Source organism: Megascapheus bottae, chromosome 13 (genome assembly GCF_031878675.1).
Source record: "Megascapheus bottae isolate mThoBot1 chromosome 13, mThoBot2.hap1, whole genome shotgun sequence".
In the NCBI taxonomy this organism is placed as follows: Eukaryota; Metazoa; Chordata; class Mammalia; order Rodentia; family Geomyidae; genus Megascapheus; species Megascapheus bottae.
In genome coordinates, this window is record NC_143521.1 from 12889173 (window position 1) to 12901972 (window position 12800).

At 35.8% G+C, this 12800-nt stretch overlaps 1 protein-coding gene across 1 annotated transcript in view; it reads left to right on the forward strand.

Annotated features, from left to right (window-relative positions):
• Positions 1–12800, forward strand: part of Prkg2 (protein kinase cGMP-dependent 2) — a 99191-nt gene that overhangs the window by 14880 nt on the left and 71511 nt on the right. Inside the window, exon 2 of the mRNA XM_090343998.1 lies at positions 10156–10322. Coding sequence (XP_090200124.1) covers positions 10156–10322 — 167 coding nt within the window. The remainder of the gene's footprint in view (positions 1–10155; positions 10323–12800) is intronic.

The following is a 12800-nucleotide window of genomic DNA, read 5'->3' on the forward strand; positions in this document are numbered from 1 at the left end:
TTCACCCCCTTTCCATCTATCCTTCCCTAATTTTTCCCAGTTCTGTGGCATATATACTGCATTCTATTTATTTCCTCAGTTAATTCTTCTACTTCTTCTGCTTCTCCTCTTGACTCGTCCCCCTTGCAAGTATTCATTTTCTAGTACTCATTTCATTTGACTTTGACTTAGTCTTTCTAAATAATTATACTATTTGCTATTTCTGTTCTCCATAGATTCTACTATACTTCAGTTAATTCATTTATAACCACTTTGATTATAATCACAATCAAGTGTGCACAGTGCAGTTCTATTCATCTGTCAGAAAGAATGACATTGATCCTTTTGTAAGGAAATGGAAAGACTTGAGAGGATTATGTTAAGTGAAGTAAGCCAGACCCAGAGAAACACAGTTGCATGACTTCCCTCATTAGAGGGAACTAGAAAGTGACTATAACTCTAGAATTTAGTGTTGTTTAATGAATCATGTCTAAGTGTAATTATTTGTTTTTTACTATCCATTGGGTTTACTTGTAGATTCATACAATGAGAATAAAGGAGGATATTTATTCTTCCTTTCTTCCTTCCTTTATTTCATTCTTCTTTATTTATCTGTTTTAATTATAACTAATAGAAAGATTACATTATATTCACCAGATAGAAGGTGCATTACTTTACAAACATTGATGTCCTTTCTCATGTTTTTTCCCCATTTCCCACGCCCCATCCCCACTCCTCATCTTGTTTTTCCCCCTTCCCTATCCTATTTGAAATAACCAAATAAACACATATACAATATATCAGATAACAAGGTAATATACTGTAACAATATTAGATAACCAAGGAACAGCAAAAGAGATGAGAAATAACAGAGTACATTAAGGACAACAATCACATATTATATGGCTTTTGTGTCTATATCCTGGAGGTGCTTTCATTTAGTGTCATCCTATATGGCCTTATGAATCTAGGTTTTGTTCTATTGTAAACTTCTGCTAGGATAGCCCAAGGTTTCTACTGATTATGACAAATGAGGGAAACCATTGAGTCTATGTTCCTTTGAGTCTGGCTTACTTCACTTAATATGAGTTTTTACAAGTCTTTCCATTTCATTTCAAATGGGATGATGGCGTTCTTTCTGATAGCAGCATAGAATTCCATTGTGTATAAATACCACATCTTCATGATCCAATCATCAACTGAGGGGCATCTGGGTTGGTTCCTTGTCTTCACTATGGTAAATAGTGCTGCAATGAACATTGTTGTGCTAGTGGATTTAGTATGTCCTTTTTTCTGGACGATTGGGTAAATGTCAAGTAGTGGAATTGCTGGGCCAGAGATGTAGAGCATTCTTCATCTGTCTATAGGCCATTCTTATTTCTTCTTCAGAGAAGTCTCTCTTTAAGTCTTTGGCCCATCTTTTAATGGGATGGTTGTTTCTTTGGAGATTAGTTTTGGAGTGATTCATTTTTTTGAGCTGTTGATATATTTTAGGTATGAGGCCTTTGTCTTTGTGTAGTTAGTGAAGATCTTCTCCCACTCTGTAGGCTTTCTACTTAGTTTGCTAGCTATGTCCTTTGCCATACAGAAGCTCTCCAGTTTAATGCAGTCCCACTTATCCAGACTTTCTTTGATTTTTTGTGTTTCTGGGTCCTAATTAAGATAGTTTTGACCTGTGCCAAAGAGACTTAGTGTATCTCCTATTGCTTCTTGTAAAGTTTTCAATGTATCTGCTTTTACCTCCATGTCTTTGATCCGTTTGGAGTCAATCCTGGTGCAGAGTGACAAAGAAGGATCCAACTTTAGTTTCCTGCAGGTGCTTAACCAGTTCTGCCAGCACCATTCGTTGAAGAGACTATCTTGTTTCCATTCTATTTTTTTGGCTCCCTTGTCAAAGATTAGGTGGGCATTGGTCTGTGGGTTGATAATCTGGGTCTTCAGTTCTATTCCTTTGGTCCTCAGGCCTGTTCTTGTGCCAGTACAAAGCTGTTTTGGTTACTATAGCTCTGTAATAGAGTCTATAGTATGGTATTGAAATTCCTAAATGAAGATATTCTTAGGAGAGGATCACAAGAGCTCAATAGTTATGTGCATATTATGATATAAAATGATACTTATCAAAATGAAATCCAAGAAATGAAAACAAGAAGGTTTTCATTGTACTGTTTTGTTATTTTTTTCTTTCATTTTTTTCCCTTGGTGTATTCTCTTTTGTCGCTATTTTTTAAAATTTCTATATTCTTTGTCTTATATATGTTTATTTGATTTGAGGAGGAGAAGAGAAAACAGAAATGGTGAGATAAAGGTTGAATCAATTCAGTAGTGATACTAGACATCAGTTGGAAATGAACTATACAATTTGCGGTAAGGGGTAGGAGGGGAAAATTGGGAGAAAATGAGGAATAGGGTGACACTGTTCAAAAGAAATGTACTCATTAGCATTTTTCTATAGCTGTAACCCATAACCATACATCACCATTACAATAAAAACTAAAACAAACAACAATCTAGAGTTAAGCACACTGTTGGTGGGAATGCTAACCTGTTCAGCCACCCAGAAAAGCAATATGGAGGATCCTCAAAAACCTAAGCATAGAGCTGGGAGTGTGGCCTAGTGGTAGAGTACTTGTCTAGCATGCACAAAGCCCTGGATTCGATTCCTTTGTATCATATACACAGAAAAAGCCAGAAGCAGTACTGTGGCTCAAGTAGTAGAGCACCAGCTTTGAGAAAGCTCAAAGACAGTGCCCAGGCCCTAAGTTCAAGCCTCAGGACTGGAAGAAAAACAATACCTAAACATAAAACTTCTCTATGACCCAGCAATTCTACTTCTGGGCATTTATATAATAGAACACAAACACTAAAGCAACAACTTTGTTTATTGCAGCATTATTTAACATAGCCAACATATGGAATCAGCTCAGATTTCCCCCGATGGACAAGTGGATCAGGAACCTAGGATTAAAATAGTAAAATAGTAAAAAAAAAAAAATTCAAGCAAATAAAATGTAATCCTTTTATGGAATTCTCAGCCTCATGTGCTGACAGCAAATTAATAAACAGATACCATAACATAAATCATGAAGTAAGAAGACAGAATTTAGGTCAGATTCATTGGGGTGCTAATATTTTAGTTTATTTCTGAAGGCTAGGGATTTGCAACTTGACCTAAAGCCACAGAGAAGCATACAAGATAGATATACAACTATGTAACTTTTCTTAAAAAATTTTTAAAAAAGAAATGCAAATCAAAACAACTCTAAGATTCCACCTCACTCCAGTTAGAATGGCCAGGATCAGGAAAACTAATAACAGATGCTGGAGGGGATGTGGCCAGGAGGGATCACTACTACACTGTTGGTGGGAGTGCAAACTTGTTCAACCTCTATGGAAAGCAGTATGGCAGTGCCTCAAAAGGCTAATCATAGAGCTCCCCTATGACCCAGCAATTCCACTACTTGGCATTTACCCAACCATCCAGAAACTAGGGCATACTAAATCCACTAGCACAACAATGTTCATTGCAGCACTATTCACCATAGCAAAGATATGGAACCAACCTAGATGTCCCTCAGTTGATGAATGGATCAAGAAGATGTGGTATTTGTACACAATGGAATTCTATGCTGCTGTCAGAATGACATCGCCCCATTTGTTAGGAAATGGAAAGACTTAGAAAAAATCATATTAAGTGAAGTAAGCCAGACTCAAAGGAACTTAGGCTCAATGGTTTCCCTCATTCATCATAATCAGTAGAAACCTTGGGCTCTACTAGCAGAGATTTGCAATAGAGCAAAACCTTGATACATAAGGCCATATAGTATGAAGCTAATTGAATGGACCTCTAGATTATTGAAACAAAAGCCATATAATGAATGATTGTTGTCCTTAATGTACTATGTTATCTCTCATCTCTTTTGCTGTCCCTTGGTTATCTCATATTGTTACAGTATCTCACTTTGTTATCTGATATATTGGATATATTTGTATTTGTTTACTTGAAATTGGATAGGGAATGGGAGAAAACCAAGATGGGGGGTGGGGGGAGGGAAATGAGTTCCAAGACATGTGAAAGGGTATCAATGTATGGGAATTAATGCACCATCTATCTGGCAAATATCATGTAACCCTTTTATTAATTACAATAAAAAATATTTTAAAAAATTCAATAAATGCAGTCATGTAACCACCACATATTAGCAGGAAATAGAATATTACAAAAACCTCAGAAGCCCTAAATGAGAGCAGTCTTTATGCTATTACCATACATGTGTACTTTTGAAATTAATTTTAATATAATAATGGAATATGGACTCTATGGCATTATTGCATGAATATAAGCAATTGACCATTTATTCTATTATTGGGCATCTGTTTATTTCTGTTTTTTAGCAGTTATGAAAACTGCTACTATTGATATTTTGCCCATGTCTTTTATGCCTATGTATATAAGGTGGGATATAGTTGGAAAATACATTATTCCCAAGTTCAAATTAACCACAGATTGTGAGCTTTTCAAAGTGGTGAACAAACGCATGCTCTCACAGCAAAGTGTATGTGTGTGTCAGGTTTCCAGCATTTGGCACTCACTATTCGGCACTCTAGCCATTCTGGTGGGTGGATATGTGTTATGGTATCTCACTGTGGCCTTCATTGGCTTCTGTGTTGCAATTTTTGATGTATTTTTCCATTGATTTCTTGTTTCTCTCCTCATAGTTTTGTAGTTAAGCTGCTGTTTTACGTTAGATATTTCTGTATACGTAGGCCAATTTCTGGACTTTGAATAATGTTCCAAAGGTCTTTTTTGTCTGGTCTTATGCCAACAATATATTCTCAATTATTTTAATTTATGATGATTCTGATAACCATCATTTTAAGGGTGTCTGTTTTGTTATTTTTCTTCAATATTCTAAGGCTATCATTGGATCCTTTTATGACATAAAATTGGAGCCAGGTGTGGTGGCTCATGCCTGTAATCCTAGCTACTCAGGAGGCTGAGATCTGAGGATCATGGTTCAAAGTCAGCCCAGGCAATACAAAGCTGTGAGACTTTCCAATTAATCACTAGAAAATGGGAAGTGAGGCTATGACTCAAGGATAGGGTGGTAGCCTTGAGCTGAAGAGCTCAGGGACAGCGCCCAGGCCCAGAGTTCATTTTTGGCAGTACTGGCTCTTAAATTCAGAGCCTTGCTATGCTGCCGGCTTTGCTTACTCAATTGTTTGTTTAACGGGTGCTCCACCACTTAAGCTACTTTCCACCCTGCTTTTTTCTGGTACTTTTGGAGATACTGTCTCACAGACTTCTCTATCTGCACTGACTTGCAACCAGGATCCTTTATGTTTCAGGTTTCTGAGTTGCTAGAATTACAGACATGAGCCACCTGTAATTTTGAGTTTTTCACATATACAACTATGCCTCTTGAAAAGAATGGGCAATTTAATTTCTTCTTTTTCTTTACTTTCACTTCTGATGATTTCCCTTCTATTTTTCTTCTTTTTGGTTTTCTCTTTAGCTTTATTCAATGTGCTATATTTCTGGTTCAGGTTTGAACGTGTCTGTCCTATGTCTGGTATTAGTAAATACTGCTTTCAGTATTTCAAATCCTAATACACTGTTTTCTTTTTCATTTTGTTTTATGGTTGTTTTGTTGGACTGAGAATTTTATTCATAACTTTTGTTTTCTTTTTTCCCTAGTCCTGGGGCTTAAACTCAGGGCCTGAGCCCTGTCTTTAGGCTTTCCCAAGACTAGAGCTCTACCGCTTGAGCCATAGCACCACTTCCAGCTTTTTATTATGTATGTGGAACCGAAGAATCAAACCCGGGCCTTTATGCATGCTAGGCAAACACTCTACTACTAGGCCAAACTTATTCGTAACTTTCTAGGAGCTACTTTAAGATTTATAAATCATTACAGATACTTAATTTTATCAACTAGGTTTTATCAAGTAGTTTTTCGGTATTCAGTTAAACTTGCAATACATTTCACCTTTTATTCTTTTCATGTAGCTAGAATATTTTACTTAGATTTGCAACTATTTCAAGCAAAATAAGGTTTTGTTGTTGTTGTTGTTGCTTTTGTTTCGACAGTCCTTGAACTTAGGGGCTTGAACTTAGGTCCTGGGTGCTGTTCCTGAACCTCTTTGTGCTCAAGGCTCTACCACTTGGGCCACAGAGAGACACTTTCAGCTTTTTCTGAGTAGTCTTATTGGAGATAGGAGTCTCATGAACTTTTCTGCTCAGTCTGGCTTCATAGTGTGATTCTCAGATCTCAGTCTCCTGAGTAGTTAAGATTACAGGTATGCACCACTGGCTCCTTGCTTGAAATATGAGTTTTTATTAAAAACTTGCTTTTTGTTCTGGCACTAAAAACTGGGGGATAGATTTTTTTGTATTTAATTTCTTCATTGTTAGTCAGTTTTTCTATTTTTCCTTGTGGTCTATTTTGAATACTGTATTTTTCTAGGAGTTTTTTTATTCTGAATGAAATTTTGAAACAACTGTTTATATCATTCAGTAACATTAAAATAGTCAATGAACGGCAAAATCTAGATGTAAGAGAGATTAGATTTATTTCAGTAATGCTTGTTTCCAGGACTCATCCCGTGTTCACACATACCCATCATATTAACACTTTCATTAGCTTTTTCAGATTAAAAAAAATGGGAATCAGGCGCCGGTGCCTCAAGCCTATAATTGTTCAAAGCCAGCTGAGTCATGAAAGTCCATAAGACTCTTACCTCCATGGCCGGGAGTTTGGCCTAGTGGTAGAGTGTTTGCCTAGCATGCACGAAGACCCGGGTTCGATTCCTTGGTACTACACACATAGCAAAAAGCCAGAAATGGTGCTAAGGCTCAAGTGGTAGAGCTGTAGCCTTGAGAAAGTCCAAGGACAGTGCTCAAGCCCAGGACTGGCAAAAAAAAATATTAAAAAGACTCTTACCTCCAATTAACTACCAGGAAACTAGGAAACTAGGAGTGACACTGTGGCTCAAGGAGTAAAGTGTTAGTATTAAACTGAGCTCAGGAGCTCAGGGACCGCATCCAGGCCCAGAATTCAAATTCTACAACCCACCCCCCCCCCAAAAAAATCGGACTGTGTCAATTCTTTCCATTGGACATTTTCCATTCCCCATATGTATTTTAAATTTTTATTTGCTTCCCTCTTCTTCTCTTCTTACTCTTCTTTCTTTATTCTTTTTGTATCATCAATTTGCTTTTCTTTTTCCTTTTTGGAGAAGGAAGATTTTGATATGTAGTTCAAGCTGGCTTCAAATACTTGTGATCTTCATGCTTCAGATTCCCATTTCTGGGATAACACATTATATCACTACTTCTGGCTGCTTTTATCCACCTTTAGCCTTTTTGAAACAGAGGCATTCACTTAGATCTTAATTCATTTCTATTAGATGTATTTGAGTGATTATTTTAATTTCAACTCACAGATTTTAACACATTATATTTTATTCTTAGATTCAAACATTTAGTTCACTTACCATACGACTGAATTGTTGTTTAGCAGGCTATTTTGGAAATATCTTTCTCAGTTCTCAGGCAGGATGTTATAGTTCTGTTTTGTTATTGATTTCTAACTTGCACTGTTGTATTCAAGAAATACACTGTTTTATTTCAATCTTATAAAATCTTTTGATACTTTCTGATTGTTCACAGCTTGCCATAAGCACAGTTTTTATGAAGGTTGAAGTACACTTGAAAACAGTATGTATTTGGAATTTATTGAATACTGACTAAAAGTACTAGATCAATAGGTAACATTCAATAAGTTGTTTAGGTCTTCTACTTTCTAACTAATATTTGATTGCTTTAAAAGTTACTTATTCTAGGAATACAATTAGGTGTTTCTTGCAAAAATAAAAATATTTATACATTTTAAAAATTTCTTAGTGAATGCCAGGCGTGGTGGTTCATGCCTGTAATCCTAGCAACTTATTAATCCTAGCTGAAATCTGAGGATCGTGGTCCAAAGCCAGCCCAGGCACTAAAGAACATGAGACTCTTATCTCCAATTAAGGACTAGAAAGTGGGAAGTGGGGCTGTGGGTCAAGGGGGAGGGCAGTAGCCTAGAGCTGAAGAGCTGAGGGACAGTCCCCAGGCCTAGAATTCAAGACCCGTGACTGACAAAAAAAAAAAAGTTACTTAGTGAAATGTAGTAAAGTCATTTAAAACTTGTGGAAGCTTAGATTAAAAAGCAGTATATCATTCTTTCCTAAAATTTTGTCAGTTTTGCTTTAGATATTTTTATGTTTTCTTACTAGATACATATAGGTTTTAGAAATTTTACATATTTCTGAAGCCATTAACATGAAAGACATTCTGTAATTCTAGAAAAGTATTTTCATCAGGTAAACACTAGCATAGGCCTTATCAAGCAAGCACTTTGAGGATGGTTGACTGTGTTCTGGATTTCATCATTTATCTTGAGAAGTGAATGAATTCTACGTTTTGGTCATTTGAAAGTTGTGAATCTCCTTATATCTTGCTTTTGAGTTTTCTATTTTGATTTTTGTCTTTAGTAGTTTGACTGTGGTGGGCCTGGATAGGGTTTTCTAAGTTTTGTGCCAGTACTGATGCTTGAACTTAAGGCTACATGCCCTCCCATAGCTCAAGACTACCACTTGAACCATTTCCAGCTCTTCTGCTGATTAATTTGAGATAGGAGTCTCACAGACTTTTCTACCAGATTGGCTTTAAACAGTGATCCTCAGATGTCAACATCCTGAGTAGCTGGAATGATAGATATGAGGCACTGGCACCTGACAATCTTCAATTTGTATTTTTTCCTAAGAAGACTGATGTGATAATATGACACAAAATAAACTCAAAGGAAAGAGACTAGAAGATGAAGCCTTAGGAAAGAAGCTCCTAAATTTGTGAAGACCTATAGTTTTTTCTTTCACATTTGTGAAAATTAAAGATAAATTTGTTAAATTTATATTTTATAAAGATATTTAACAAGAGTCAGTGATAGTTTAGATGAAAGGAGAAGAAAATTCTCAAGATATTCAATTTGAGGATGGTAGAATCCCTGCTGGGGAAAGGAAATTTTGTGTATACATGCCACCTATTTTCTTCACACATCCCAGGGATCTGATGAGTTTATGAGGAAAGTAACTAATGCCCTGAATCTGACTTCATATTTTTAAGAATATCTTACATAGAACAAGATCGTAAGTTTTCAAGTAAAAATCTAGGATTGGTGTTGAAATGTAAATTCTAGCAAAAGAAAAAAAAGCCTTTTGGAAAGTCATGCAGATGGTAAATGCATCATACAAAGATTCTGAAAGCTTCTGAAAATATGTTTCCTTCTAGTTCAATAATTTTTGTGACATCTTTATCTAAAATGTAAGTTTAAACATTTATAATTTATGATAATTGAGTTGCTATTTTGAGCTGCTTCTTCACCTTAGAAAGCAGAGTCTTCTAGGATTATCAACAATCAGAATTTAACTTTGAAGAATGAATAGGGTTTGATGTTGGAAACACAGGTTTTGTTCAGACCAGACACACTTAGGGTAAAAGCAAAGCAAAACTAGATGTTTATCATTTCCCTCTATGTCTGATCAGAGTTAAGGAGCCAGCTTTCCTTGTCATGAAAACAGTGGAATAGAATGGACACATTCTAGCTGTCTGACTCACAAATGAATATTTAAATGTTGTGAGGAGTAATTTGCTTCTTACTGTTTAGTTAACCACTTCAGAAAATTAGAATAGTAATGATTTCATTGACCATGAAACTAAGATACAAATTAATTAGTACCATAGGCACTATGTATACATGTATACATCACAAATGAATATATGGCACTGTCTCTTGAATATAGTTTCTTCCTATTCACTAGATTTATTTTCCATGTGAAAATTATGAGACAGAAATCTGCTGCATTGAAAAATGTCATGTTGGAAATAGGAATGATAACATATTGGTATGATAGTTACTACAAGAGAAATATTAAAAAAATATGTAAAGGTTTTGCAGGTAAAGTGTGGTAGAGACAATGGTGAGGTGTTTGATGGGATCAGGAAAAGTTTGTACCTACAGGAAACTTCATGTGTTCAAGCAGGAGTACCAAAAAGCAGAATGAATGAATTCTCATGGATCATGAGGCATGATTTTCTTTCATTATGGTTACCATCTTGCCTCTTTTCTGCTTCACCAGTGAGAAGAAACTCATTACAGATGCCCTAAATAAAAACCAGTTTCTGAAGCGACTGGACCCTCAGCAGATCAAAGACATGGTGGAATGTATGTACGGGAGGAACTACCAACAAGGCAGTTACATTATTAAGCAAGGAGAACCAGGAAATCATATTTTTGTGCTAGCAGGTAGGCCTCACAGATTTTTCCCATGCTTACGTGACAAATGTCTTATCTATTATGATTTTTTGCAAACATTTCAAAAAACAAAATCAGTTGCTGTATTTGTAGATTTGAGTTCATTAAATGGTAGCATTGTTGATCAAATCATAATGGTAACATTTATCATGCTTTTATAAATCAGATCTCATTTTATCTTCCACCCAAGCCTTCAAGGAAAGTGCTATTATCTCCCTCCATATTGCTAATGGAGGTTATTATCTCCATATGACTCATCTCAGGGAGATTAAGTAACTTACTTATCCAGGGCTACATAGCTGTAAAGGCAAAGCTCACATTCATAAACAAGTACTTTTCAATCCAGTACCACTTACTGAAAAAAAGTCTCCATTCAAAATGTAGTTGCTTATGTGGATAAGATTAGGTAATTGCATTAGCAAAAAATTGTTTTAATGGTTCTGGAGACTTTGGATTGCATACCAATGATCTTAAAAGATAATTTTGATATTTTTAATCAATAGACAATTCAAATACAATGTTTTCCAAATAAAACTGTTATTCTTTTTCAGAAGCATTTGTCTCTGACCACTTGAACACGCTTACATGTTGGCAAACTTAGAACAGATAAAAATTTCTTTTTTGAAATGCATAGATCTGATGATGGCTAGTTAAGAAATTGTGATTAGGATTAGGATTATTTAGCTGTAGAATCAAGAAATTAGTTCAGGAGTGTTTAGGGTTATTGGACGCCTTGTGAAATCCTGGGGTATTCCTATTTTTTTTTGAGTCTAAGGGAAGAAAGTTATACTGACTTACCCAGATGGAGAGAGAACCTGAGATTGGTTGTGATCTTCTGTTTACCATGGTAGTTCTAAAGCAATACCATGTCTATTTCCTTGGGGGCTTTATATGTAAGGCATGGAGGCAGAGGGTTGCCCCATCTAAACAGGTTAATAGTCATATATTATTATATCTGCATTATAAACAAGCTTATTTTCTTTTTCTTTTTTTGATCTCAAGACATGTTTATTTATTCTTTATTCATTTTTTCTACAGATACAAATTCCACGTGTATTTACTAAGCACCTAATACATGTCATCGTGCTAAAAAACTGTGACAGGAAGCTTAGTAAACAATTTTAGCATTAGCACTAGCATTTCCTTTGGTGGGTGAGATTGTAGAATTGCTTTATTGAATACACTAGGCACCAAACTGTATAAAACTATTCAAGACTGAAATAAATAATATGAAATATCTGAGTCATATAAATCACCCTTTTTTTGCCAGTCCTGGGCTTGAACTCAGAGCCTGAGCACTGTCTGAACAAGCTTATTTTCATATCCTCTGATTCTTTTTTTTTTGTTTGTTTTGGTCATGGGGCTTGAACTCCACATGGGCGCTGTCCCTGAGCTCTTCAGCTCAAGGCTACCGCTCTACCCTTGATCCAAGCCCCACTTCCTATTTTCTAGAGGCTAATTGGAGATAAGAGTCTCAGGTCCTTTTGTGCCCAGGCTGGCTTTGAACCTTGATCCTCAGATCTCAGCCTGCTGAGTAGCTAGGATTATAGGTGTGAGTCCCCGCGCCCAGCTATCCTCTGATTCTTTAAACATGCCAACTTTACAACTACATGTGTATTTTTTCCACGTGATTGTATAATTTTTATAGGTGGCTCTAAAATTCTATGATCACTCACAAGCAAATACTCAAGTAGCAAAATTACAGTCTGAATTTATGCAGCCTTCAGATTTATATGGACAACTGATCCAGAGTAATTGTTGATCAGACCTTTTCCTTCTTACAATTTTTCTCTTGGTCCTTTCACATCAATTTAGCAACACTAAAGCATTCTGGCAAGAAAAGATAGGTCATTATGTCAACAAATATTTATGGAACCTGCTAAGAAAAGATGAGAAACTCATGTCATCCTGTCTTGTTCTTTGCCAGTAACTTTGATGAAAGGCTTGGGGATGGAAAAAGTTTGAACAGAAGTCAGCATGAATGCAGTTATTGAAATCAAGGCTATAGGATATGTGGAAATGAAAATTGGGTGGTTTTTATTTGAATTAATTATGGTGTCATCTAAAGGCTGAATTGCCTGGTTTAATTATCTGCCTGGGAAAATTAATTTGATAATTAAAAATCCCCCTCTATAAAGTATAGCATGAATAGCAAGTAGCCCAAGCATATTGAACTTAAGACAGTTGGTATTTCATGTAGTTCTTCAGCAGTACTCAAATCCCATGGGCCATAACCGATTAGGAAAAAAAAAAAATCCTTGAAATGCATCGAAAGCCATGCTTTCAACTGAACAGTTATACTAAATGACTTTGATGGGATCAGACAGCTGTAATAAAAAATTATTAAAATTTTGATGAAAAGCCATAAAAAATGAGTATCTAATCTGTGAGATTTGCAACCAGTTGACTATAAGTTCTATCAAAATATCATTTTCTTTTCTGCTCACTCTGTTGCTCTGGCACCTCAAA